General features: G+C 35.9%; 2 protein-coding genes across 4 annotated transcripts in view; one reads left to right on the top strand and one right to left on the bottom strand.

Moving 5' to 3' along the window:
- Positions 1-27,425, top strand: part of LOC121087967 (centromere protein P) — a 151,322-nt gene that overhangs the window by 91,291 nt on the left and 32,606 nt on the right. The window lies entirely within an intron of this gene.
- ECM2 (extracellular matrix protein 2) lies at positions 6,402-27,403 on the bottom strand. Of its 2 annotated transcripts, XM_040593518.1 has the most exons (11): positions 27,014-27,403; positions 26,216-26,295; positions 22,453-22,772; positions 17,283-17,471; positions 15,470-15,958; positions 15,043-15,158; positions 13,297-13,432; positions 11,846-12,003; positions 9,897-10,036; positions 8,426-8,752; positions 6,402-7,663 (listed from the first exon to the last, which is right to left on the bottom strand). In XM_040593518.1, exons 3-11 carry the CDS (start codon positions 22,745-22,747, stop codon positions 7,459-7,461), a joined length of 2,055 nt encoding a protein of 684 aa, XP_040449452.1. In that variant the 5' UTR covers positions 22,748-22,772; positions 26,216-26,295; positions 27,014-27,403; the 3' UTR covers positions 6,402-7,458. The 2 variants fall into 2 exon arrangements, with proteins under 2 accessions (XP_040449452.1, XP_040449451.1); XM_040593517.1 differs by lacking the exon at positions 27,014-27,403 and having other exon boundaries at positions 26,216-26,475.

Genomic DNA, 27,425 nt, shown 5'->3' with positions numbered 1-27,425 from the left:
TTTGTGTGCATTATGTCTGGCAAACCCATAGGACTGGATCTGAAGCACTAGGCGAGAACGTCACTGGCTGTTATGGGAAAAGTGAATAGCTAAGCCTTTAATTCCCAAACAACAGCTAATTTTTTGAGCCCAGCATGACAGTTATTGGACCTTACCATAAACAAGCAATGTTCAGGCATTTCCCTGCCTTGCACCTAATACCCAGCATAGATTTGCATATTTTTATCCTTCCATAGAAAAGGAATTAGTATTTTTAAAGGAAGTTAGGGAAGAGATAACATCTTTCTGTTTTCTTGAGATTAATATGGTTTTCCAATTAGTTGTAGTACACAACATTTCCCCAAGCTGAACAAGTTAAAATTTCTGAATAAAGAGCTTTGAAGTCATCGTCCCAGGTAAAACTCATTACCCATAGAAGTAGAACTCCCAGATGAAAATGTGAAAATAAGTAAAAATGTCTACTTCTAGTCCCCAAGGGAGCAGGGTTTAAGTGGTAGCCCTCTGGATTCCCAGGTATGAGCATCAATGAAAGACAGACCTGTATGAAATACAGATCAAACTTTGTTTTTAGTGAGTGGCTGAAATAGAACGATTCATGTAAGCTCCGTGGGCTCATGTAATAGTACTCAGCTACTGGGCAACAGCAAGAGGTGAAGTTCTCATCGGCCTCTAGCCCACCTCACTGTGTGAAATAGGATTCCTCTTTGTTTGTATCTTGTAGTATCCTGGGACACTCAGTTTGTTGGTCGGAATTTTTAATAGATATGCGGAGAAGAGGCAGTAGTGTATTGCTCCAAGAAACTTCATAGCAATGACCAGATTGTGTATTGGGAAATTTATTAACTGTGTTCACAGGCTGATAAATGGAAATGGCAAAATTATGTTCAGTAGCACTTAGGCAGGACTATGTGTCAAGTATGTAAGAGCGTAAGAACAGCTGTACTGGATCAGATCATAGCCCATCTAGACTGGTGACAGTGACCAAAAACATTTCCTCAGAGAAAGGGTATTGCTGTTTATGATGTTCCTCCTTGATGCAAAATAAAGCTGGGGGTTTAAGACAGCTGTTTCATTTAGGTTTGAGATTCACCCTGTGGTAGTTTGGCTTCTTTATGCCATTCCTTTTAAGACAGGTCAACCATTATCCAGTTTAGATAAGGACATTTATTGCCTGTAAAAGCTGACACTGTAATGCTAGCAAATCTGTTGGTTTAGTTTTGCCTACCTGGAGTATTTCAGTATCATAAAATGGAATGAATTGTTTTTTGATGTGACCAAAAACGTTTTATGCAGTACTCAACTATGTAAGTTCTTTCAGGGTTGTAAAATGGTGTATGAGTGTTTTCCCAAAGGTAATTTAATGACATAGTAACTGATGCAATTTGTTCATCTTGCACTGTATATACTGGAAGATGTTTAGGAGAAGTTCTGTTTGATATTCTCTATTCATTTCTTAAACCAAAAAGGAAAAACCAGTGCTAAGTCTTTATGGGTCTATCTTGATGGAATTTTAATATGGAACAGGTTGTCTGTTAGCAAGGAACATTACATATGTAATGACACTTTGTAACTTGAACATTGGGAACACTGAAATGGTGCATTTCTATTGAATTTGTAACAAAATTCTTAAAATTATGCTTGCTAGCATTTGAGTATAGCTGCTTGATGCCTGAATTGGTATAAAACTTTTGAGTAAATATGTTAAATAAAAAGCTAAATTAATTTTGATCATATGATCATTTCTTAATGTGGAAAAGGAGATCTGTTTAATACATTTTAGAGTTTTTTAAGTGACATCTTCACTGCTTTTAGATGGAAAAAGCGTTCCAACATTTTTCCACAATATTTTGGGCCTTGCAACTGTACAGAAGTTGTTGACATCGTTAAATCAGAGCTCTTATTTCACGTCTGCTGTTTTTTCCCCATTTGAAATGGTTTTCAGTGTGCCAGGAGAAGCAACATTAAAGCCTTTCCCCTTGAAACAGAGTTAGGGATTTAATGGTAACTGGCTATAATAGAAGGGTAATGTTACTGAATAAGCAATAGCAGCAGGAGTCTCTCTCTTTGTTCGTTAGAAAACAGGAATGTATGTCTACTGAACGAGTCAAACATACGAACTAGTCTTTTTGGCTGGATGTTTGTACCTTTTTCACTTTTCAAGATAGTAAAACTGTTACGCAGGGTTTCTTCCAAGTAAGTGTAGGTTACGTGGGTGACTGCTGGTTTTGGTCTTTCAATGCCTCCTGCAAGCAAAGCCAGCTTTAAAAGTCAGTCTCTTTGAAAGCATGCAGTCTTTGGAAAGTAGGCCGCACCTCTGCGGTTGGGACGTCTACTAGATGGTCATAGTATGATTCTGACCCCCTTTAAACTTGATAGATAAAAAAGCAAGAATTAATTGTATGTAAGTTGTAACGCACGTTGATACTTAATGTTTGTTGTAGTTTTTTGCATGTAAACAGGCATGACCCTTTGTTGGTTGTTTCAGGCTGTAAATCCAAAGAAAATATAGGCAGGTCCTTGTGGCAATGTTTTTAAGTGCCTGCACTTCCAGATGAGTAGAGATTTTGGATTTCCTCGTTTAAGGAAGCTTCAGCCTTCCACAGCACCAGATACTGTAGTGGTTTAAAAACTTACTATCTTCAGACTTGCTTTCTGACAACTGCTTGATATGGAAAGTCATCAGAATTATTGTGTAAAGTTATTTTGCTAGTATTTTCTCATATTTCCCTATTATTTTACTGTCTGTAGTCCTGTGTTCTCTACAAATTGTATACATTAGAATATAAACATAGTACTTAAATTAGAAATTGTTTTCTCATGAGAGTTTCAAGTATTTGTATTACAATACATCAGATATGATAAACTGTTTATTTTGTTGCCATGATATAACTGTTTATAAAGTTGTGATTTGAGAGAGGTCTTAAAAGGTCATTGATTTCTTTTTGTTAAAGAGTAACTGAATTATTGATAGAGAAATGATAAAATCATGCTTCCCATTCTGATTTTTTTTTAATTGAATGCTGAGGGGTTTTTGCAGTAAGTGCAGGCATGATGCATGTTTCAGAATTTAAATTCAGAAATGGTATTAACCACTTCATAGTGTTACGTAAAAGAGAATTCATTGGGTGAAATTCACTTTGTTGTCTTGGGCAACTAGAAAGCTAGTAGTCACACCTCAACCCCTTTTGGGGCAAAGTTGAGTGATTTGTACCTTTGGCATGAGGGGGGATCTGTATTCTTTATTAAATTTAAATGGAAAATGGAGACGTATTTATATTGTGAGCTCTCCTTTTTAGGGGTCTCAGAGGTTCTAACCTTTAATCTCAACACATGGGAATTAATGTTACACTTTGGGAGGCATTTGATCCTTTATTTTTCTGAGAGTTTGTTGTGTTTTTGTGGTTTTTTTTAAAGAAAGATCTTTTATCTTATCTTAGAGGAAACATTGCCTCTAATCATTGCTTCAGATTCTAAAAGCTACCCAAGCTTCCATGGTAACAACCTTATTTTGTTGGACACCTTTGCGGTTTTTATCTTACCAGAGGTGTATGTCTCTGTGTACCAAAAAACAGTTCAGGCAAATCTGCAAAGTTCTGTCATATTTAAGCAGGACGAAGATCCTACTCAATACAAACATCAGCATCAGTACCTTTTCTATTAATATGGTGATAACTGCAGGTTGTGTTTGAATTTATAATGGGACCTACCTGAAGGATTTAGCAGGTCTTCTCCAAATTCTTATGTATGATGCATGAGCCAACAATCTAAATCAGAACTTCAAAGTATAAAGGACAGAGTCTAAAGTCCCAACACTACTCTTAAGCTACAAAGCATAAGAGGAATTGCTACAGCTATTAATCCTAACCTTTGCTATTCTGGGTCTCTTACTGACTTTAAAATATCCTACCCTTTCATAGTTTCAGCACTTCATTTCATCCTTGTATTTTAACCTTTCAACATTTACATTACATCCTTGTCTTCAGATACTTCTATTTGTCTCTGGCTGGGTTACTAAATTCAGGGTTTTGTCCTACTCTAAGTAGTTTCCTCTCTAAAATGGTTAAAAAAAATCTGATGGGACATCTTTGCAGTCTTAGCAACTTGTAGCTTGTTCTCTCCTGAACTTATCTGTGAATGCACGTTGCAGCTGTGTCTGTATCTGGAAATGGATATGAATGTATCTGGAAAAGGAGAAATGAGAGTCCTTCTGTGCATCTACCCAAATCCAATTGTTTCTCAAAACTAATGGTTCCTTCCTCAAACCATGTTCTCCTCAGGGGCTTGCCAGTTTGCATACAGTAACTTTCTGCAGTCGTCATTCCGCCTGCCTAGGAATACTGCAACACTCTCCCAGTGTACCTCAAATGAGCTGCTTGTCAGACTAAAAGATCAAGCGGTGCCTACCCCTCTAAGACTTGGGAAGTTTTCAGAGGACCGGTATTACTGAGGTTCAAACAAGTTATTTCAGTTTCATAAGAATATCTAATGGCTATTACAGGGTTTTGTCCGTCCTATTTTATAAGACTTCTGAGTCTGATAATATTTTAGCAGCACTATATTCCATTCTCAATCTAATTGCTGCCTTGAAGTACATTAATTTCCAATGTAAGCCTGCAAACATTATTTGCTCAAATATATTTTAGATGATAAACAATAACTGTAAGGGTTTTGGTTTTAGCTACCTTTATGTATTTTTATCCTACTGGTGGCCAAAGATTCTGAATTTGTTCCAGTGTTTTTCTTGATCAGGAATGGTTATGTCACTTCTCTATGTCTTACTGTCACAAGCTGTAAAATGGTGATAATCCCATTTACTTTGTTTATAAAATCCTTTGGAGCTTGCTGTTAAAATATAGTGGGATTTTTTTATCATGAAGCCCATTTCACTTCCACTGTAGTTAGTAATTTTGAAGAATGAACAGACTTAATCTGCTTACATTTGACATATGGAAACATTATTCAAGTTTAATTACCCGTGTATTTCTTAAGTGACTAAGCATCCGTTTGTTGCATACCTTTCATCCCTTGGCTTCCTTCTCCTTCTTGGTCTTCTGCCTCTGCTACTGTTGTGTTCTGATTCCAAAATGTTTTTCCTTCGGTCTCCGTTTCACCGCTGTGACATTATATTTGCACTGTAGCTTTAGGTCACTTTACGTTACTGAGGGCTTCCTGTAGGAACAGCTTAGCACAGCGTACTTCCAGGCAAGCTCGATACTCATATTAAATGACCAAAGGAAAAATCTTAGACAAAGTACTTGAATAAAATTCACTTTTATGGTATCTTAGAAGTGAAAAAGCGCATATTGGAGAAAGAAGTATGTTAATGATCACAATAAATCTTTAGTCATCCGTATTTTAGTGGTGTTATCCCATACAAGTACAGTGGAGATTTTCTAGTGGGTCTTATAAGACTGAATGTTTTGGTTCTATTTAAATGAAGATAATTGCAACAATTTGTGGCGTTTTGCTTAAATTTATTATAAGAATGCATAAAATGGTGTAATACAGCGGCTTGTTTACCTGGAAATCCCTTCTTGGGTCAATCTGTGTATTCAAAATACTTAGTAAAGCTTCTGAAAGCACTGCTCAGCAACGTTGCAAAGTAAGTCTGAAGTTGTTTAGCAATAGACTAAAAGTATTCATTTCAATACTTTGTTTTTTTTAATCTCTCAAAACAGTAGTTTGGGAACTTAATGGTGTTTTACAAAGGAAGCCTAAATGAAAAGGAAAGAAGGAATAAAATGTTGAAAGTGCACAAGCAATGAAATCAAACCACCTAAAACACAACACTATGTAAAAACTCAGCCTGTTAATTTCACCATTCTTTACCAAACGTAGCAAATCACTAAGGTACAACTTCTGACCATACTTCACCAAACAAAATAGCCAAAGCAGTCTTTTTACAGAAATCCACATATCTTAGGATTGGTTTTTACAGGAAATTAGTTATATATTGACTCATTGCAGATGAAATACCGTTGTGTCTTGCAGGTAATAGTTTACCTGAGTAAGAGAACTTTGAGATAGAAAGCTGTGATTTTGTTTTTATCATCATCATATATCTTCAAAGAAAACAAAACTTAGATGTTTATATGTGCTGTCTGTAATACGCCAAAAAAAATGTTTGGAGATCCTTCACAGTTAAATGTTGTGTGAACAGTGTGCTTGTGCTGATTATATGACACATCTGCTAGCAGTAGATTGGGGCGTGTGGGAGATGCCTATTGAAACCTTCACTTCCAGCAGGCGGGCAGAAACCGTACAGTTCAGTAGTTAATATGTGTCCTTACAAGATTTTGTGATGTTGCTTACAGCTTTTATACACCTTTTTAAAAAGTCAATCCCTATATTAAACTATTTAATCCTTTGTTCTGCTCCATTCTGAAGAATAAATTATTATACAGCATACCTATATTACTGAAGAAAATAGAGTATTTTCTTTTTACATTTTTTTTTTTTTTAATGCATCACAGAATAGCCCAGGGGAAAGTGGAAAGTAATTGCGTGAAGAATAAATAATGACTTCCCAGTCATCTGTAATCACTTCTTACCACCAGCCTAGTCTTATAAGAAAGGACTGTTCAGTTCAAGGAAGATGTTAGAATTTCTTTCAAGTTTTATTGAAATTGTTCTTTAAAATAAAATTATTAACTACTTTTTATCAAATTTTTTGCCACTTTAGAGAAAGAATATATTATTAAAATCTGGAGTGGAATATTAAAAATGCTTCTTTTCTTTGAACTCGGACATTAAAAAAAATAAATCTTCAAGAGACTGAACTCCTTTCTAGGGAAACAGAGATCTATTTAAGTAACCGCTTACTATGATAGACATTCATATCAAAGGTATTACTGAAACTGCTTTATCAACATTGTCTCTGAAGTGGTAATTTCTGACTATCTAGAAGCTTTCAAATAACTCCTAACTGAATATTTTGAAGTTTTGAGAAAATCTAATTAGTCCCTGAAATGGGCAGCATGATCCTGATCCTATATAGTATAAAAATCTAGCAAACTGTATGTTGTAGAAATGAATGGGGCTCAAGGACTGGTATTTGTATCTTTTTAAAAGCTGTTGGTACCATTTAAAATGTTGTAAATTCAGTTAATCGAATAAGACAGGACCAAGCTGAAAGTTTAGTTATATTCTTCTTTTCTAAAATCTGATCATGTGGAGGGTTTATCAGGGACACAGTTTGATCTATTGTGTTTAAGAATTTCTGTCAATAGAAATAAAAAATTATGACATAAACTTGAGCTTCTATTTTTACATTTAATGTTTTTATACTGAAACAATATTAAGAAATACACTACTACCTTACTTCAGTATGTAATATACTGTATCTTATTTATAGTAGTAAGAAGGGTTTAAATCAGAAATAAGCAGACCTGTTAGTAGTAGAGAATAAATAAAGCTGTATTTCTAGAGGTGGGGGTTGCCGGGTAAAAGTTTGGGTGTTTATTTGATCTTCTGTGGTTTAAGAACAACACTGCAATAGGATCTTATGCATGAAAATGCATGTGGTGATAGCTGTCTCGTATTGATATAGTTGTTTTCAAGATGAACGTGTTCCAAATGTGAATCTTCATTTTCCTCCTCTTCACTGTGGTCATGATCATCATCATTGATGTGAGTCCTGCAGATGCGTTCTGGAGGGACTGTCCTGTGACATTGTGGAAGGAATTACGTTAATTACTCAAAATAACTCATAACTTCATAATATATATCAGAGATACACAGCAGAGAAACAGAGATGCTGTTTCTTTAGAAATTTGAAAATGTTACCTTAATCACTACATTAATTTTCCTCAATAATGTATTTACTGAGGACTTTTATAAGTCATTGCTTTTAAAATTCTCTCCTTGCATTGTTTTCCTATTTTTGTCGTAGACTTAATTTTTCCTGAGGAAGGTATTGCCACATTGCTGAATGGAAAACTGTCTGTCTAACACACTTAAGATCCTCTTGTTCCGTTGCTTTCTGAACAGCCCAGAGGAGCTAGGGAGCATGCTAACATCACAGTGGGGCTGCCTGAAGCCTGCTGAGAGGTGACTTTGCAGTGGCCAGCAGCAGCTGACAAGTCCTTCCACTTGTTCTGTGAGCGGTTTGGGCTCTGGACCAGGAGCAGAAGCAGCTGGTACTTTGCCGTACCCAGCAGGTTATAGATGCCCCAGCAGTATTACAAATTAATATCCTGGAGACAACTCGTGTGCAGCATCTCTGTGAGCTTTTTCAAGGACTACAGGGAAGGCTGAAACCTCGCTTTTCACTTATCACTTGCAGAAATACTGCAGTAGAAAGCTCAGGATTTAGCTCCTCCTTCAGATTTTTTTTTTTATTTTTAATTTACTTAAAAGGTTCTTAAAGCATGTCTTGTGACTTTTATTTTAATGCCGTTAACGTAACAAAGGGCTCGGAAATTACCTTATTTTATTATTGTTCAGTCTTAGAAAACGTAACTTTCTCATTTCATCAATTCCAAATGGTACAGACTTTAATTCATTGTGATCCAAAAATAACTCTCTCAGAGAGCGGTACGCTCCAAAAAATGATACTGGATCTATTCCATCATCAGTAAGTTTGTTAAAGGACAGGTAGAGATACTCCAGCCCTGGCTTCATGTGACCAAAGACATATCCTGGAATTCTTTCAATCTGATTTCCTATAAGTATCAGATGTAGTAAAGATTTTGGCAGGTAGGAGGGAACATGATATAACTTATTATAAGAGAGATCAATCGATTCCAAGTTCCTGCATTAAAGGAGAAAAAAAAATAGGATGAAAACATTATAGCATATTGTGTTGTTTAATGCCACGTTCTGTACAAAATAAAACTTAATAGGATTACAGGGAAACTAAATTTCACAGGGAAATTTGTTTCTGTTTATGGAACAGAATGTATTTTATGGGATATGGTCATGCATAATTACTTTGGGAATAGAAAGAATTGAAGTCATTAATTTTCAATCAAGCACAACGATTGTGTTGATGGGAAGAAATCTGCAGTAGTGAGTACAGAGAGAAGGCTGAATAGGAGAAACCCAAGGGATTAATTTGTGATTGGTAAGTGTTGCTGAATTGCAATAACAAGTTACACTGGAAAACACATAATAAGCTTGGGACTTCAGTGATTATCCCATTGACATGGATTTTTAAATTTTGTTCTAAAGCCCATTGGAAATTGAGTTGTTCTGTGAACCACTCCTTTAGAATCATTCCAATGTGCCTCACATCCAGAGATGAGAGAAGCTGTTAGTGACTGTGGGTGTTTTCAGATTAAGCAGTTTACAAATCCAGGAATCAGCTGCTAGGACTGCAGCTGCCAGGTTATGGCAAGGTATCCTGCGTAGCTCAGGAAATATTTTACCAGAAGGATCAAAAGCAGTATCTTCTTTTGCTGCTTTCATTCTCTTTGCTTGCTCTACTTGTATTCTACCCTTACACAATGCAGCTACACAGTCTTCCCTTCATCTTATTTATTTTTATAATGTTTAATCTAATGGGAGATAAGGCTAGGACAATATTAAATTATTTTAAAATTACCTGTGAGATAATTGTCTGTTAATACCAAATTATCGTATAATTGTATGAAGTATTATTGATAATTGATGTTCATTTTTTTGATTGGATTATCAGAAAAAATGTTTAGACTTTTATGTTAATGTGGTCCAGATCTGAAGTGTAAGATCTTTTTGTTTAAAAGCCAACTCTGAATACTTCCTAGATTATACAATTTAAGCAAAGGAAATTAAGACAAATTTGCTATGGAAAACAAGCAGATCAAAAGATAATTACGATTTCAAGTTAAAAGTAGTGAATTGCAAATATTTCATTATCTGACTCGCTAATAACAGAGAAAAATAAAACAATACTATTTAAAATGACTTGTACTTACTCTTGGTTTATCCAAGCCAAAGGTGCTATTCTGTGCTCTTCTAATTTGTTATGCTTTAGCACAATGACATTTATGTTTCTTGTATGGTTAAAGCAGATTTCTGACACTTCTTCAATTTGATTATGTTCAAGGTATAACTCCTGTAAGTGCATTTGGAAAGAAAATTTGTGAAAGCAAAATATGCTGTTCTTTGGCATTGCAAATTCAAAGTGTAGCTATTACGTGTCCTCCATATTACCTGATATATCTGTTAATTTATGAATCTGAGAGTATGTTTGTAGCTGTAGTGTGACTTTCAGAAACACGGTTTTTCAAAGCAATTGTTTTCTTTTCTCATTTGTGAGAAATTCAGATTGCTTTGAAAGATCAAATATAAAAATAATTGTATTTGTATTCTGGCCTGAAGTTGTATGGTGTAAGAGTATATAATGTGAGAGTGACGAGGTGACAAGACTTTTTTTTTTTTTTTTTTTTTTTTTTTGTCTGGAGAAGCTATTAGTGAGAAAAATACTAAAGAATCTTACTTTCTCAATGTTTTTCCTGGGCTTTTGTGAGCTTTGAAACTTTCAAATTTTTAGGAATATAAAAATATTAACATTGTACAAAATTTGATGTTGTGAATCTGCAAAATATCAAAACGCTGTGTTTTCGACAGAGTAAGTTTCTGATAATGGCTTGTAATGTAGGATAAATATGACATGAAATAACAATAGGGCAAAGACTAAAGTATTTGCAGTACCCAAAACAGAATTCGGGGCTTGTTGAGGAAGGTTTTGGGAAAAGAGAAAAGCAGCCTCACAGCCTGAAAATCATTGTGAATTTATTAGGTGTAGGATTAATATTAAAATTTCCTAAAGCATATGAAGTGTAGTAAAATTTGCCAGGTGTTCACTGTTTCATCAAGGAGGGATGAAGTGAAAACGAAAAATGTAACATATGGGTGAATGGGTAGTGGAGAACATCAGGCTGAAGTAAAGTTGCAGGCAGTAGCTGCAGAATAAGCCGTTACAGAAAAGGTGCTGTTGGTTTTGCTACATTTCATTTGCTTTTTCTTGATCCCATGGAAAGACAGAATCAAGAGAGATGGTGAAATTAATAGGTAGCAAGAATTATTTTTTAAGTAAAGACTGAGGTAAGCAGAGAATGAAACTAGACAGATTTAGAAGGAGGAAAAGGATACCTTCCTGATAGCATCACTAAAAATACCAAACCAAACTACTGCAACAAATTACATTCAAGTACTGGGCAGGGGAGTGGGATGAGAGACTACCAAAAGAAAAAGATTAAAAATCGAGCAATGAGTAAACTGTTCAGGGAAGAGGAACAGACGTCCTGTTCAAACGCTGCCCCCCACCCCAAATGAGGCACAATTCAGCAAAGGTTTGGAAATCCAGGGAAGTTGAAACCAGCCAAAAAAAGGAAGAGGATGGTTAGATATAGGCACCTCTCTCTTTCAGACTAGACAATCTTGGTTCCTTTAGTCTTTCTTTATAAAACAGGTTTTCTAGATCTTTCATTTTTCTTGTTCCTGCTTTTTGAACTTTACTTTGTGTGGTAACTCAGCGTTCACAACGTCTTTGCACTAGGATACCTGTATTAGGACTGTTATGTGCATGATGTGTAACTGAACAGGCAGAAGTTGCAGCCTGTAGTATTTTGTGAGACTGTACTAGATAAATTCAGACTTAAAAGATAGCATTTTGGAAGGAGTTGGTATATAAGTAGATTTCTAGAATTTATAATTTAGGAATAAGAATTATTAGTGTGTCTGGAAAAAAAATTCTATAAAATTAAAATCTATTTCTACCTGATGATAGTAAGGCAGTAGGAAAACAAAAAGATTAAAATGTTAGGAAAAATGAAGCTTTCTTGGTTAGTTTGTTTTGTTTGTTGGGTTTTTGTTGTGGGTTTTTGGTTTTGTGTTTTACTACTTGTTGTTTTGTTTTTACCTCAAGAGTGGCAGGAAGACCTTGTGGGATAATTCTAAATTTATTTCTTCCCAGTCGCAAATAAGAGAGACTTTTCAAAGGATAAAAGGCCAAAGGACTGACGTTTGCTTCACTAAGTTTATTTCCTTCTAATTCCAGGGTGACCAAGTTCTTTAAATCTGGGGAGAAAAAGCTGTCATTAACTAACAGAAATTCCATCTGGTATCTCGTTAAAGTGCATGTTTAAAATTTAGCAGTCTTAAACGTTATTCAGATCAGTTCATGGCAATGAAGAAATATAGTGATTTTCATTTATTATTTCATAATCGTGGAATTGTATTGTTTATTAGTTTGTAGAACTTTCAGAGGTTGCCTAGAGCTTTGTGTATAGCTTTCTCTTCCACTTGGAAGGAAAAGGCGGCGGCTGTACGACTCGTGGCTACTGCTGCCATTTAGGCCTTATAACTTCAGGGTTATCTGCAGGTGGTGTCTGGAATGCTGTGTGGGTGCTGAACTTTGTGCTGTTTCCCAAGGATCTCTGTGGGTCTCCAGCCGCTTCTGTGAAAACGTTCCTTTTCCTTTGGGCATGTACCTTCCCCTCCCTGCCTTACTCCTTTCAACCACCTACTGTGCCGTGGTGAGAACCCTTCGCTGGTTGTACTGTTCCTCCTCCTCAGCTCTCCAAATGCAGGTCACAGAGGAAACCACTGTTGATCAGTATATGTAAGCAGAAAATGCTATTTCACAATACTAAGTTCTTCATCATAAATAATCCAAATAACTTTTTTATTTTTAACAGAAGTTTTGTATCGTTTCTTCTAGAAGTGTCGTTTGATAATTTTAAACTAAAAGGCTCTTGCAGCCCTTGGCCTCAGTTTTCTTTGTCTTAGCTCAAGCATTTCTATCTCTCCATAGTGAGCTGGATCACTAAACTGATCCGGTTTCAGTGGGGACCCTCTTGGCAGGAGAGGAGAGGTTCAGACAGTCAGTCAGTCAGTCATACGACACGGATGGTGCCCTTCCTTCCCCTGCCCCTTTTTTTTGTATCAGCCCACATTTAGCTTGGCTTAAAGGATCATGGGTAATTCAAATTATATTCGGCTTTATTTTTCAGGCACATCAAATTATCTTCATTTTCATTACATTTAAAAAATAATGAATTATAGTTTCACCTCACATAAAGCAATCAAGTTATGGATCAGGATAGTAGGTATCTTCAACATCCGTCTCTACTTAGTAACCTTAAATGTAAGCTTCTTTGGGAGAGTAGCAGTTGCGTAACATGGGAAAATGTAATTTTAAAAAAACTTTGTCAGGCAAATCTTCCAGCTTTTGTTGCCTTTTGAAAACATGAGGCTTAAAAGCTAGCAGTTAGGTTTCTGGTTATATCAAACCACATGCATTTGTTTCAACATTCTACTTTTCAAATTTATTTTAATCTTTTCATATGATCAAAATTAGTTTCCAAATACCTTGTAAGACATCTTCATCAATGGCATGAAGGTGGTTGTCATTTATTTTTATTTCTTCCAAAGCTGATGGCAGTTCAGAGGGAATATGTACCAGCATATTTCCATCCAAATACAAACGTTTTAGCTTTTTCAGGATCTTAACCAAAGGGATGAAAACAGAACTTAGATTATGCTTAAGCATGTAGTGTGATCATAGTTAATGTTTTCTTAAACATGCTTTTTGAAGATTTTTAGCAGCAGTGCGCTAGCATCCAATGTTTTGAATATTTTTTTCCCCTCCTATCTGGTTTCTAATCAATTGGTTTCTTTATGATAAATATTAACAAAGTTGCCAGGTAATGTAATGTGTTCAATCAAGCTCTTCCAGTTACACATCAACTTTCCACAGTTATCCTGCAGCTCTCCAGTCATAACTAGTTGTAGTACTGCTGCTGGCTTTGAGTCGTGTAGGTAATACCTTACTACACTACTGCAGTATTTAGGAGTTCAAAGCACATACATTTGTGGATTATGCGTTTATACTCTTCATTTGTGAGCAAATTGAGGGTTTTCTGTAGGTCAGCAAATTTACTTAAGCATAATGACAGCAACTTTTTCAGTGACCTAGGATTTTTACAACTTCAGTCAGCTTAAAAAATTGGTATGAAAAACTGCCACAGCTTGATTTTGATAAACACACATGCAGTAGTAAGCATTTCTTAAAAAGATGGAATTTTTTTAGCAGTGGATCTGCTGAAGCCTGCTTTCCTGTAGTTTTGTCTTAACTGCCTGGCATGATGTAAGCCTCACTAAATTTTATTTCATGACCGAGGCACCTTCCTGGGTTTGTCTTTTCCATCCACTTTGATTTCATAAGAGTTGCAGGAACTGAAGTCCTTTGACATGGGCCAAAGCTGGTTATGTTATGTTATGTGGAGGGAGGTGGTACATAGAGCCCTGCAAGAGGGCTGATTTGTGTATGGCAGGACACAAAATTAAAGGCGTAATGTGGTAATTCGATTTGTTGTTCATATGCTTTTTGTATTCATCTTACCTGAAAAAGCAAGGTCTTGATGCCTTACTTCCACACTTGAATTGCCACCTATACATGCTTACTTGCGTGAGAAAATATTATGGGACTATTCTGTCTTCAAGCAAGGAATATGCAGATGTACTTGAATAGCCCATTACCATGTAAATTCCCTTGCAAAAAAAAGACTGAATATAGAAAGTTTCTTGGACTGTTTTATGAGAAAGCTGTTCTTTTAGTAAGCAGCTATGCTTGAAGGTTTCTCATTCAACAGTAAGCATACAGCTGATTGCATGAATTGCTACTGAGTGGATTTTTACAGCAAGACCTGGCATAGGCAGATCTTTTGGGGAATCCAAGAGCATCAGCTTTGACAGAGCTAATGTAGTGAGAAAGATGATAAATACATTTACAGATGTTGAGCCTGAGGTTGTGCTAATGGAGTATGAGCCCTTCAATTCTGAAATCTCTCAACTGCAACTGGTAAAATATCAGAAAATTCTCTCTCTCTTATTGTTTAATGTTTAATACTTGGTGAATGTAATTCAAAAATCTCTAGGTATTCTCAATTATCACAAGAGATTTCTTCAAATAGCCAGGTTTAACTTTTTGATATTTATACAAAGGTCACTCATACTAGGTACAAACTGTTTTAGATCCATAGACTGAAAAGCAGGAAGACCTTCCCTTTAAGCAATAACTAGTCATAGAATAGTAGAAAAGTTTGGGTTTCTTACTTTGAATGCTTGTGGACCTATGCCAGGAGAGGTAATATTATTTTTACTCAGATCGATCCATTCCAAATTAGGCATCCCATTGAATGCTTCATCTGAGATAGTAGTGATACTATTTCCTAGGACAGAATTCAAGAAAATAGTTTGAGTTATGAATTACAGTATGCATCTCAGTTGTGTAGTAATGTGCATGAAAAATGTTACAAAAACAGTTGTATTGTGTACAATATTTTTGTAGATATATTCATAACAATATTTAAATACTAATAAGCAAATCTAACATTTTTAATTTATTTAGAGGCTTAGCTATGAAATTCATTCTAATACATTTCTATGATAAAGAATGAGAAAGTATATACTGTTGACTGCGTTTGAGAATGGGTAATGTTGCTGCATGAGAAAAACCGTGCAAAGTGGACCCATTGTTTACCTGTAAGGTCTAGACTTGTTAGATCTGGATCTGAGATGGGTGGTATTTGTGTAAGTTTGGCATTAATACAGCTTACTGTGGTGTCCGAGGTGGAACATCCAGCTGGCAAAGGAGGAGCTTCTATGGGTGGAACAGGAATTGGGAAATGAGATGGCATTCTGATGAAAGTACCATCATCTCCATCACTTTCGTGTTGTGTTTCTTCTTCTTCTGTAGCTTCCTTTCTTGAGATAAGCTGCTTTTCTCTGTGGTGGGATTTATGCCTCCGTCGATTTTTTTTGCCTTTCCTTTTTCTTTTCTTTTTATCCTTTTTATGACCATCTTTCCCTTTAAACTCTACCACTTCTCTTCTGAGTGGCTCATCTTTTTCTGTTTGAGTAGGTGATGATGACAATACATTGGCGTTGTCAAGGTCATTGGGTTCTGGAGAATCGCCAGACAATTCACTTATGTCATCCAATGAAATAATACTTGAATCCAAAGAGGAGTCTAACAGAGGCAGTAAGAACAAAACAAAACAAAAAAGTTGTCTAAGAGGATATGAAACTGAAGTTTTAGTAAACATTGTTCCCTTCATATAAATACGGTAACTATAGAAGAATAGTATTCCCCTTAGAATATGACTTGAAAGAATGAAAATATGGTCTTATATTGCTGCTTTTGATGGAAGAGACATACTTTGACTGAGAAATGATTGAGCCAGCCATGCAGAACAGGTTGTAGAAAGGTACAATTCATTGCAGCTCCAGAAAAATGGGGGAGGAAGGAATTAATATTGCTTTCATTATCTTCCTTTTTGAACTACTATATTAATTATTTTTTTCTGTTGATGGGGGTGTATAAAGAGGAAGAAGAATATGTGTGGGAGTGGGAGGACGGTAATTTGAATAAAATTCACAAAGGTTAAGACTTGGTCTCCTGTACAAGGGACTGTCAGGTCTAGAAGTGGCTGCAGGTGGGGAGCTCACCAGGGAAGTGTTAACTCCATCACCAAAATGCAGTTGTTCCTGGTATAGCAGGACAATTCAAATCAACATGACTTCTAGTTCTACAGTTAATTTCTGTGATGTCTCTGCTCAGTGTATTTCTGTTTATCACATATGCACACACACACAAGGCTTAGTAATATTTTTCCGGTGAGAGGGGGTTACGTTTAGTACTTTGCAGACTTAGGGTATTGGAAGTGGCAGAAGGAAATTACATTTGATCTTTATCGCCTCCATTCTCTTACTAAAGATACTGATTTTGTTTACATTTTTATGAAGAAGCAAGAGTGTACTTCTGTTGTTCCTCCTGTGAGTTGACTTTCTTCTTTTGATTTATATCAAATAGCTGCATATGGTTTTACACTCCTAATAAAGATTTACCAGTCTGTAAAGTGTGATGTTTGTATGTATGTCTAATACATTAACAATGGATAGCAATCATTGATTGATCCTCTGTGAATGGAATTGGGATATAAAATGTGACCAGGTGTTCTTTCATTGTACATTTATCAGAAATTTTATAAGGGGAAGAGGGAAGAAGCAGAGAGGGGAAAACAGAAGTATAACTATCTTTACTATTGCATACTTCACATCTTCTTTCCTTTAAATACTATATCAAATTCATCTAACAGCCAGTGTACTCTAAGAAACTGAAGTCAACTTGAGTAGAAATTATGAAGACCTGCTCTTACTGTGTTATTCAGGACTCGTTTTCTCTATAGAAGGATAATGTGTACCTTGTAATCCTTGATACCATTAAGTGTAGAGTTTGTTAGCTTTTGCATGAGGTAGTTTTACAATAGTAAAAATATTATGGTGTACTGTACCAGTATCAGAACAAACTGGGCAGCATTCTCCTGCAGGTATAATAGTTTTGGGACATTTCAAAGGGTGGCACATGGTTGTGTCACATAACACTTCTCCTTTTGAACAGAGACAGGTAATGCAGGGCTTGGGAGACCAGACGGCTTTATCATACATCATCATCCCGTTAGCTATGCAGTGCCCCTTCTTTCCTAAGAAAGGAAAACAGAAAATTGGAGACAAATAGCTTAGACTGAAATAAAACCAACAGTGTTTATTTAAAACTTTGGAAAGAAACACTACTATTTTGTTCTCATTTTGAAAATATGTAAAATACACCTTATTGTAAGTATCCTATTATTATTCCCTTTTTTCCATAGCTGTGTTTTCTTCAGCTTATTAGTAGTCTCCAATCCCTACTTGGTTCTTGGCCTTTCAGCTGTGAAGGCAGTCAAGGGGGAAGCAATTCGCATACACCATTAATGTATATGTAGCTGTTACCTGCTTACAGCTTCACAGTGAAAACTGAGTGGAAGTTCCCTGTCCCTCTGATTGTCTGCACCTTCTTTTTCAGCAGTCATCGTAATAGTTCATTTCCCTCTCTTCCTAGCCAGCTGATGAGGACACTTACCAGCTTCGTCTTCTGGAAAAAACTCTTGAATTATTCAAGTTTAGACATATTCCTAAAATGGGAGAAATAAATCTAGATTGTGAGTTTCTGAGGGTCTTTTGCATGGCAGCTCTTGTTTCCTTTCCATCCTTAGAAATGGAAAGCAGAAATCACAGATCTCAATGAAAGCTGTGCATAGATCCAGTTGAGAAAGAAGCAAAAGTTTTTCTTTATCACAATGATATTAAAATAAATCATGCAGAACTTGAGAATATCTTTTCCCAGACCCCCTTCTGTTTCTTGTGCACTAGACCTCTTTTCTCATATCTGGGAAAGTTGTGTTAAGGCTCAGTGGAACTGTGAAGGTGACAGTATTCTCTTTATAGTGACTATTTACAGGCTTAATGGAAGTAAAGTCCACTCTCTAATGACTGGTAAGATGGCAAACATCTCCTGTTCCCTATAACTTGCTTTATCTAAAAAACCCTCTTTACTAGGAAAGTAGCAAGCTAGAACAACTTGTGCTAATAAATACTCAATCTCCAAAGTTTCTGGACATGAATCTACAAAAACCTGAGATTTCCCCAGGGTACTAGTTGAAATTTTCAGAAAGAAATGTAGAGGACGTTTATTTTGTAAGCTATACTCAGATATTCGGTAGGCAAGTTGTTTGGAGAGTGTAAAGACTTGGGAAGGAAACTATTCCAAGTCTCTCTTTCCTTCCAGTGATGGAGTCTATCACAGCAAAAGTTTCCCTGGGCAATGTTTTTTCAGACTCCAGAATAAACATAGCACTTTAGCATGATGTGCTCTGTGTGTGTGTGTGTGTTTGAAGAGAATGAAAGCCAAGGTTGAGATTCTTCATCCCATGCAAATCTTTTCCTATGATTGAGCATACCTATGACTCTGGCGAGAAACCGTATTCCCTACACATCTTCCTTTTCCTTTTTCTAATTCAAGTAAGGATGAGTTGCTGAAATACTCGTTTCAAGCTGAAGCCTCACTTCTAAGTTACTTTTTTCTTTGCTGCATATACATAACAAACATTTCCTCTTTTCCTATTCGGTTTGACTTTCAGATTAAGATTGTCTAGTACAGTGGAAATCTCAGCTGAATCTACATGCAGGAGACTTTCATTTGCAATAGCTGTTCCCTCCAAAGACAAATTGTTTGCAGGTTTGTTTTCCCACAGCCCGCCCTGGTCCATGCCTGGTTGTTCAGTTTTAAGAAGAGTCAGGATAGTCTCTAAATGTCCTGACAAGACTACTATAAATACTTGGTTTGAAATGTCTCTGGAATTAATATTTGACTCAAAATCAGGCATTTTGCAAAGTCATTCAAGGCAGTCCTACTTTCAGCTTCATAATAAAGGCATTCCTTTGCCCTTCTATTTAAAGACCACTGGATACAAATCAGTTTTCTAGAATAAAAATTAATTATCAGCATCATCTTCTTTGGATGCTTCTCTGTATTCCTTATATTATACCTTTAGTTACTCTCAGGATGCAAAGAGGGACAAATTAACTTTTTTCATAGTTGCATGTTGTTTTTTCAAATGTCCAGGATATGTGTGCCGCATTTCAGCCACAGAAAGTTGTGCTCTGATCAACTCGAGCCATGTTAACTGAAGGAGGAGATGAGTTAGCCCAGGCCAAACGTTAGCTGGCTGTAAGTGCCTCGTCATTCTACCCAGGTAGCTGTAATCCAGCTGTTTGCTGGATCCTGACTTCTGGTTTTTATGTGCTTGCCAGAAAGCCACAAATATTTCTTTTAAATAATCTCCAAAGGAAACACAAAAAGAACACTACACTGTCTCATGTTAAACAATAAACGTCAGCTGTTCCAGAGGAACTTATCTGGCTTGAGATGGAAATTCTTCTGTGCTTCCTTAAATTCTTTGTTTTGTTTTAGCTACTAGACTGTATCTCAGATCATTGCAAAACTGGTCTGAATAAGCATAAAGATACAGGTTATCAGGCCTTGGCCTCTGCAGACAACTTTAACAAATTATCCTGTTTTCTCTGTATGTAAAAGTTGTATGAAAAGACAGGACAAGTGTGTGCGATCAGAGGCGGAGCGGTGCCCTTTTATTGCATTGCAAACTGCTGTTTGGCACTGTTGGAGGTCACATAACCCCTGTGAGACAGAGTATCGTTGTGGTGCTCCTTAAACTTTCTATCCACTGAATCACTTCAGTATGGTGCTAGAAGCAGGGAGCAGTGAGGTTTAAGAGACATTAGAAATAGAGCAGCCGCATACATCCTATTCTGCACTGCGTGACGGGCTGGCTGCACTCTGTAGAGGACAAACAACTGCATATTATGTCACAGTGAACTGTTTGATTTAATTTAAATAGTTCACGTAATTTTTATATGGAGGAAGGAGATATGTCTGATCGCTGCTAAACCTCTTTAATTGCTAATTTTTATCCAGCATGTATCTGTAAATAGTTTTTCTAGGCTACCGAGAGCAATATAAGTAGCTAGGAGAATGAAAATTAAGTTTTGGAGATTGCATTTTCTTCTGTTCTGAAGCATGATTAATAATAGTGTTCTATTATTTAACAGGCTCTGCTTTTTCCAAATCTGACATTGACTTGGAAAAATTTTGAACTTTAAAAGCTAGACTAAAAAATACCTTGTGGTTGAAGTCTTTGGCAGATGAGCACAGGACTTTTAACCTTTGGAAATATGGTGTAAATTCAGCATGAAGTTCCAAATAAAATGAGTTCAGCGGTTTTAGCTCAGCTTTTGGATGCAAATCTAGATAGAAAGAAACAAACGAGGCGGGGAGGCGGGGAGAACCATGCATTATTTCAGCATGACTGATGGTCTCTGACAGAGACTGGAATATCTTACTTGAAGTGTATGCTATTTGTGTGGTATTTTCCTCTGTTTAATTTTAAAAATATTTTTAAATTAAAGGTTTGACAGTAGTATGTATTATGAGAATAATATTGTGGTATACACTAGAAATGTTATAGTCATGAGTTTTGCTGGTTTTACCCATTTAAACCTCTTACTTAAAATACTTGATTTGAAATGGCTCAGCCTTTCTGAAAGTAAGGTCTCACAAAAAACAAATAGTAATTGTTAAGAAAATGTGACTACAATATGTTTTGCCATTTGAGACCTGTTAACCTAGTGGTTGTGTCTCTTGCATAACACACTAAAAGCTAAACGTTTTGCTTATAAAAATAGGTTAATAGCATTTTATTTAGAATAGTGGTAATCAGGGTATTCTTATTTCATTCATAAAATTGCATATTATGTTTTTATTTGGTGTGTGATCTCTTGGTGCTGGAATGGAAGTATCTGTGTCTTTACATTTATTAACTATAGAGTAGACATGACCCTCTGTTGATTCCTCACAACATCACAGTGTCTTGTCTTCAACCTTTGAACCTCTTTGTATGAACAGAAATGAAGTGTTATAACGTCTCAGTAGTTTTCAGTTGGTTAATAACTGGGACTTCAAAATTGAAAAATACTGATAGTTGTATGCAGAAGTTGTCTTTAGAATGGATGTCTGATTTTTAGACTCTTGTGAATCTTAATTTCCTGCTTTATGAGTTGTAATTTCCCATTTGTGACACTGAACATAAAATCACCAGCATCCTGAAGCACGAGTTTACTCTTCCTTTACTGCACTAAGGACCAAAGCGACACTTAACCACTATCAGTTCTCAATCCCCGTCTAATCTGGTGTTCTTTGAGGAGACTGTAGAGGCACCTGTTACTAATTACCAAGGCAGGTTTCAGTAAATATCAATGACATTATGCTTTTTGTTTGTTTCTTAAAACATTTAATCCTCTTCCCTACCTCTCCTTCAAAACCCATCAAATATCTATTAGTGCAGCAATGTCAAAACCTCTAGATCACCAAAAAGGCAAGTTTTATATAAATCATACTATTGAACTTCTTTTAAAGAAATTTGGGTTCTCAATATAGATGGAGCATAGGAGTGATCTTGTGTTGAATGGGTGGGTTTTTCTCTCTCAGCTTACTTTTCCATCATAAAGGTCTTGTTTGTGTAAGTTTCATACTGCAAAGCTGTTACCATGTGTTACTAATTTATTTACAAAATAAAGAATTATTCTGAAATATTCCATGTAGACAGAGTTTGAATGCTGTTTTTCAAAAATGCAACCAAAAAAAAATAATCCATTTTAGGGAACACTGCTGTTATTGGTGTTAGGACCTCAGTTAATGTTAATTGACTTAGGAGATATATTAGGCAAGACATTCTTCAAAATGGCCTTCAAACTTACTACACATTTGAAGTTATGAAAATATCCCAACTAAATTTTTATTAAGATAAAATGAGAACACAGAAAATATTAGTTACCTGGCAAAGCAGGATCTTCTATAAGGCTTAAGCATAGACAATTAAAAAGCTTCATATGCTAACCACAAAATTAGTATAAAATACAAGAAAAGTAGGTTAGCAAAAAGGTGAGTTTTATTTCTTCAATATGTGTTGCAAGTACAGCTAAAATAAAGGTTTCATGAGTTTATAGGTTTCATTTGAAATCAAGAGAAAGATCAGCCCACTCTAAGTAGTAGAGGGACTTTTTTCTTACCTGGTAGGACACTGTAACTAGACTCATGTTCACCCAAACCGATGAGAGAGTCAAACACTCCCATAACACCGTCATCAACATTAAGAAGAGGTATGCTGGGTGCTACAGCCACAGGAGCTGGAGGCTTCATCCTTGGCTGTCTCGGGGACCTGTGCCCTGCTGAGGAGCTCCTTCTCGGTCCTCTGTAGTGCATCCTTCTCCTTTGCCTCCTGACAAGTGCACTCGTTTCATTTTGAGAAAAATCAATGCACAGAGAGACAAGCAGGAAATAATAGACTAATGATATAGCCTGCATGTTTTTGTGTGTCTCGGAAGGTATCCTGGAATGGGAAAAAAAAGGAAAATTAGATACCTAGGGAACTTTTAAGATTGTCAGTCATGTGGTGCACTTTTGAAAGCAAGTGGACCAGTATCTTGTAGGTCAATATAACCAAGCTTCCTCTTGCAAAAAAATTATCATATTTGAGCTAAACGAAGCAATTGTAGTTTAGTGGTTCTTCGCCCTTCCAGGCAATAGTCAAATTCAAATAAGTGCTAGCTTTGTATTTGGGGTTACATTTAAAAAGGTGGGTTAGATTTTCAGTGCCTCCAGGCATTTGCAGTTTAGTAATTTTACTGCTTCCAGCAAGGGAGCTTTTGAGAGCTATAAATTGTTTCTTGATTGCTAATATTTCTTCCAGGTTGTGTAACTTCTGAACATGGGAATGGCAAAGTAACAGAAAAATGCCCAATTAATTTCAGAAATGATGCTCCAATTGCTTTTTGTTTGTCATTTCTGTGCAAGGTATTTTTCATCATAGATGAGATGTTGCATTAGTTCCCATTTCTAGCCATCCTCCTCTTTAACGGAATCTTTTTGGTTCTGCAGTAGAGGAGGCCTTTTGGAAGTTTGATCACAATACTGCTTCTTGCGACATCCCGCATCTGCTTTTCTAGTTTTCGTTAAGCATAGGTTTTCTAAAAAGGTTGATTTGTAATGTGTTGTATTCTGCATTTACTTTCCGCAAAATTAACAATGACTATATATCTTGAGCCTTCCTATGCTTCTGACAGAAAAATTACGTTTACTGTCACCAATAGGTGGCATTCCAAAACAGAGCAGGCAAGGTTCAGGAGTACGCATGGAAAGCATATCCAGCAGTGGCTCTATCAGTGTAGTAATAAGGCTCTGCATGTCCAAAGGTACTAACCATTTGTCATAGCTCTGTTGCGTAATTCTTTCAAAAAGGAAACGCTCTTCTCCTGTGGCCTGTTTTAACTGAGCCAGTAGTTAGAAGCCACTAGTATTCTTGTGATGTTGAGAATTAGTGAAGAACTTGAGAATTAGAGCGCTTGGTCTTTGTGCCCAAGACAAGGCTTAGAGCATGTCCATGGGTTTTCTCTAAGGAACCCCCCTTGAAGGGATTAAAAAGTACTTTTTCTTAATGTTGACCAGTTTGGCTTTATATGTAGTCTTTCACTTTGGAGTTAGTCTTGTTATAGTTATTATGTTGTATTATTTCAGGAACTTGAGCTGTGTTTCTGCTTGAATCAGATTTTTTTTGAAAAAAGTTTGTGCATTGTGGTATTTTCTGATTTATATAATAGGTCAAGTTTTTGGTACAAGTTGCTTAGCTTTTCTTTAAGATAAGGCATGTTTATCATGCTTTCCACAGCTTAATTCTCATATTTTTTTATTCTAATATTTTTAAATGGCAGTAAATATGCTTGAAACACTTTTACTTCTTTCTAATATTGTAGTTTCTGGGTTCAACTACTTAAATTTTAAAATACTATAGGAAATACATATATTAATTTGCAGAATTTTGTTAAGCTAAGGTAATGTTTTTATTTCCATGTAAGGGGAGTTTGAGGTGCAGGTGTCTCACACAAATCCTTGTAACGTCTCATGTAATAGCAGAATTCTGAAATTAATCCAGATTTTAGTTTACTGCTTTCTACTCATTAGAAATCAGTTATTCCAAAATGCTACACAGACTCTATGCTGGCCTTTTATTGTCAGAAGTTACTGTTAGTGAACATACCAAATAGGGACAGAAGCTTGCACTCCTTGTGCGTTGTACATACAGACAGCATTGATGATGTCTGTTCTTTTTCAGAAAGTGCTTGTTTCTTAGTACTTCAGCTTGCAGGACAAATGACCTAATGTTTTTGGTTTCTAACTTACTTGCATGGTAATGACTGGCTCTGAAATTACACAGTACACTTCTGTTCTGCAGGTTTGAATGAAACACACAAAGAACCCTTAGGGAAAACCGAATATACAAAGAAAAGTCTTGAACATATGTATTCATTCTCTTGAGTTAGTGACATCTTAATTATGGTCACATTTTTTTAGTATGCTTTATAATAATGCTATAGCTATGTAGTTACAATGCTGCTACATTACATTTGGGCTTTTTTTAACATTTAACCATTTCTTCCTGTGACCAGAGGCATATAATGGCAAGACTGAAATACTTTTCCATTCTCTACGAATGTATTTTTGAAAGTCAGGAACAATACAGGGTGAATGACATAACATGTACCGTACAGGTGACGTCTCAGGGTTTTGCTGTTAACTGCAATATAGAGAAAACTGTATAGTAAATCAAAATTGTTTTAAAGTGAAACTTGTTTTCATAAAATACTTTACAGTTAAAAATTAAAACAAACAAACAAAAAAACACAACAGGAAACACACACACACACAAATACTAAATCTTTATAAGCTAATCCTGTTCATATATGTGAGTTTATATGCTTCATTTTCACACCAGGTTAACTCTTCAGTACTGAAAGCTTAATACTGCTACTTTCAACCAAATGATGTTCCTTGCATGCAAAATACAGAACTGCATTTCTAAGCTTCTTTCCTTGGCTTATTTAATAAGTGCTGTCCCACATTTTAAGGCCCAAACTGTGAATGTCGTTCAAGAAAAAGACCTTAAATGCATTGGGCCTTTACTGCCCATGACTGGAATCCTCAAATTATCTGTCAGGAAGTTCTATCTAGTATAGTGCCAGCCAACATTTAATTTGGGGAAAATTTAACTTATTCTACTTATACAAGTTTTTAAATAAATTATTACATATCAAAATAAAATTATAGCTAATGTAATGAAATCATTATGTCTTTGTGTGGCCACATACTCTCAACATGGCCGTATTGCGATACCTTTTGTAATTTTACCTGTAAATGTTTAGATCATGCATAGTATGTGTAAGCATCTTTATTACCTTTACTTCTATCATGTATAGTGTTCAGTAGCTTACAGCTTTCAAAACGTTTATTTTCAGTAACTTCAGTATCTGTCATTTTGTTATTATGTTAATGGAAATAGTTAATTTTTAAAGTAGTGACCCTTTAGAAATACCAGACTATCTGAATTTATTAAGTAATGTATCTTTATCTGTTCAGTCTTAATACAAACATGTTGCTAAGATGTCAAGGTTATTTCTCACGATACACAGGGGTTAAAGTGATTTGCCAATATTTTTCACATACTCTTCTTTAAATTTATTGCACAGAAATGAGTTACATTTAGCCATACCAGCAAAACAAATGCACTTTCAGTTAAGTTTAAGCTTGAAGTGTGTGGCAAACATTCATACCAAACAAAAAGCAGAACTGGTATTGCATACTTTTATCTAGAAAAACATTCATGTTCAGTATTGTTAAATATAGCTAATATTATTTCATATACATTTGCAAAGTTAACATGTAGTTTAAGCCATTCAACACCATGCTTTAAGCAGTAATTTAAAATTTAAAACATTTTACCTTGTAATCTAACCTAACAGCAGATTCTGCTTGGTGTCATTTAGTCTCCAGTTGCAAATGAAACAAAATCACAGTGATATCTTTAAAACAAACAGAGAAACAGTAGGGATTGTTAAAACATGTTAGATGATTCCTTAGTTAAGTCTGAAATAGCTTCTTTCCCTGGGGACAAAGCGCTGTTCTGTTCTGTGTGCAGAGAATCGGCTAACACTGTTACTCGGAGAACTAAAAAGCTCACTTGAGGAAAATGAAAAGCAGCACAATATGTTCGGTCCGTAGGCTGACAAGGCACAGCTGGAAATTCTCTTTCAATACTTACAGTTGCATAAGGAACAGGAAAACGGAGTGTTTTCAAAAGACACAAAAAACCCACGTATTTTATTCAGTTCTGGGTTACGTATTTAGAAATTTAGTTTCCATGTGGCATGATTTTTATGTGGATTTGTTATTTTACAGAAATAATACATTTTGGCAAGTGTAACCTTAACATAAAAACATTTATTAAAATTGGAACTTTTTTCTTCAATTCATATTTTCTTAATCCACTTCTGCCCATATAGCCTATAATCTATAAGCAGCAAACTTTTTTGTTGAAGTGTTAGCATGGAAAATTTACGTAAGTTGTAGCTTATGCATGGAAAATACAATGACTGAAGCAGTTTCCCTTCATTTTTTTGTAAGGGTAATTACATCCTGAAACATGATCCTGAAGCAGGGCTGTGCAGAAGCTGCAGTGAAGTTAGTCATCCAAATATGAGAAGTGAGTCGGGGGGAAGCAAGGGAATAATGGTACGTTACCACAAGTCCTTCGTGTGCCAGCGGAGCAGTTTCCTTCATCCCCAGATCGGGCTTCTGCAGAGTGTCAGTGTTTGATGAGATGGCGAGTCTGCTGAGCTTCAGAAATGGCAAATTTACCTGGTAGATGGAGTTGTCTGAGTTCTTAAAAATTTCTCGTTTGCTTGAATTCATACTCTGAGTAATGTTTAGACAGATAGTCGTGGAATGGTATAACCGTTGAGTTAACCATAATTGTTAGCCGGTATGTGGGGGAAAGATACTGGGAAAACACATTGTCTCTTAAAATAGTCATTCAGTTTCTACTGTGCTTTGCTTTGCAAAGTCAAAAGAAGAAATACTAAACTTCTGTAGTTTATCTGGGGCTGTTTAAAAAAGAATGGAGATAGTTATACTTAACAAATGGAGCTAGCAT

This window comes from Falco naumanni, chromosome 4 (genome assembly GCF_017639655.2).
Source record: "Falco naumanni isolate bFalNau1 chromosome 4, bFalNau1.pat, whole genome shotgun sequence".
In the NCBI taxonomy this organism is placed as follows: domain Eukaryota; kingdom Metazoa; phylum Chordata; class Aves; order Falconiformes; family Falconidae; genus Falco; species Falco naumanni.
Note: the sequence above shows the minus strand (reverse complement) of the source record. Positions and strands in the feature narration are given on the sequence as shown.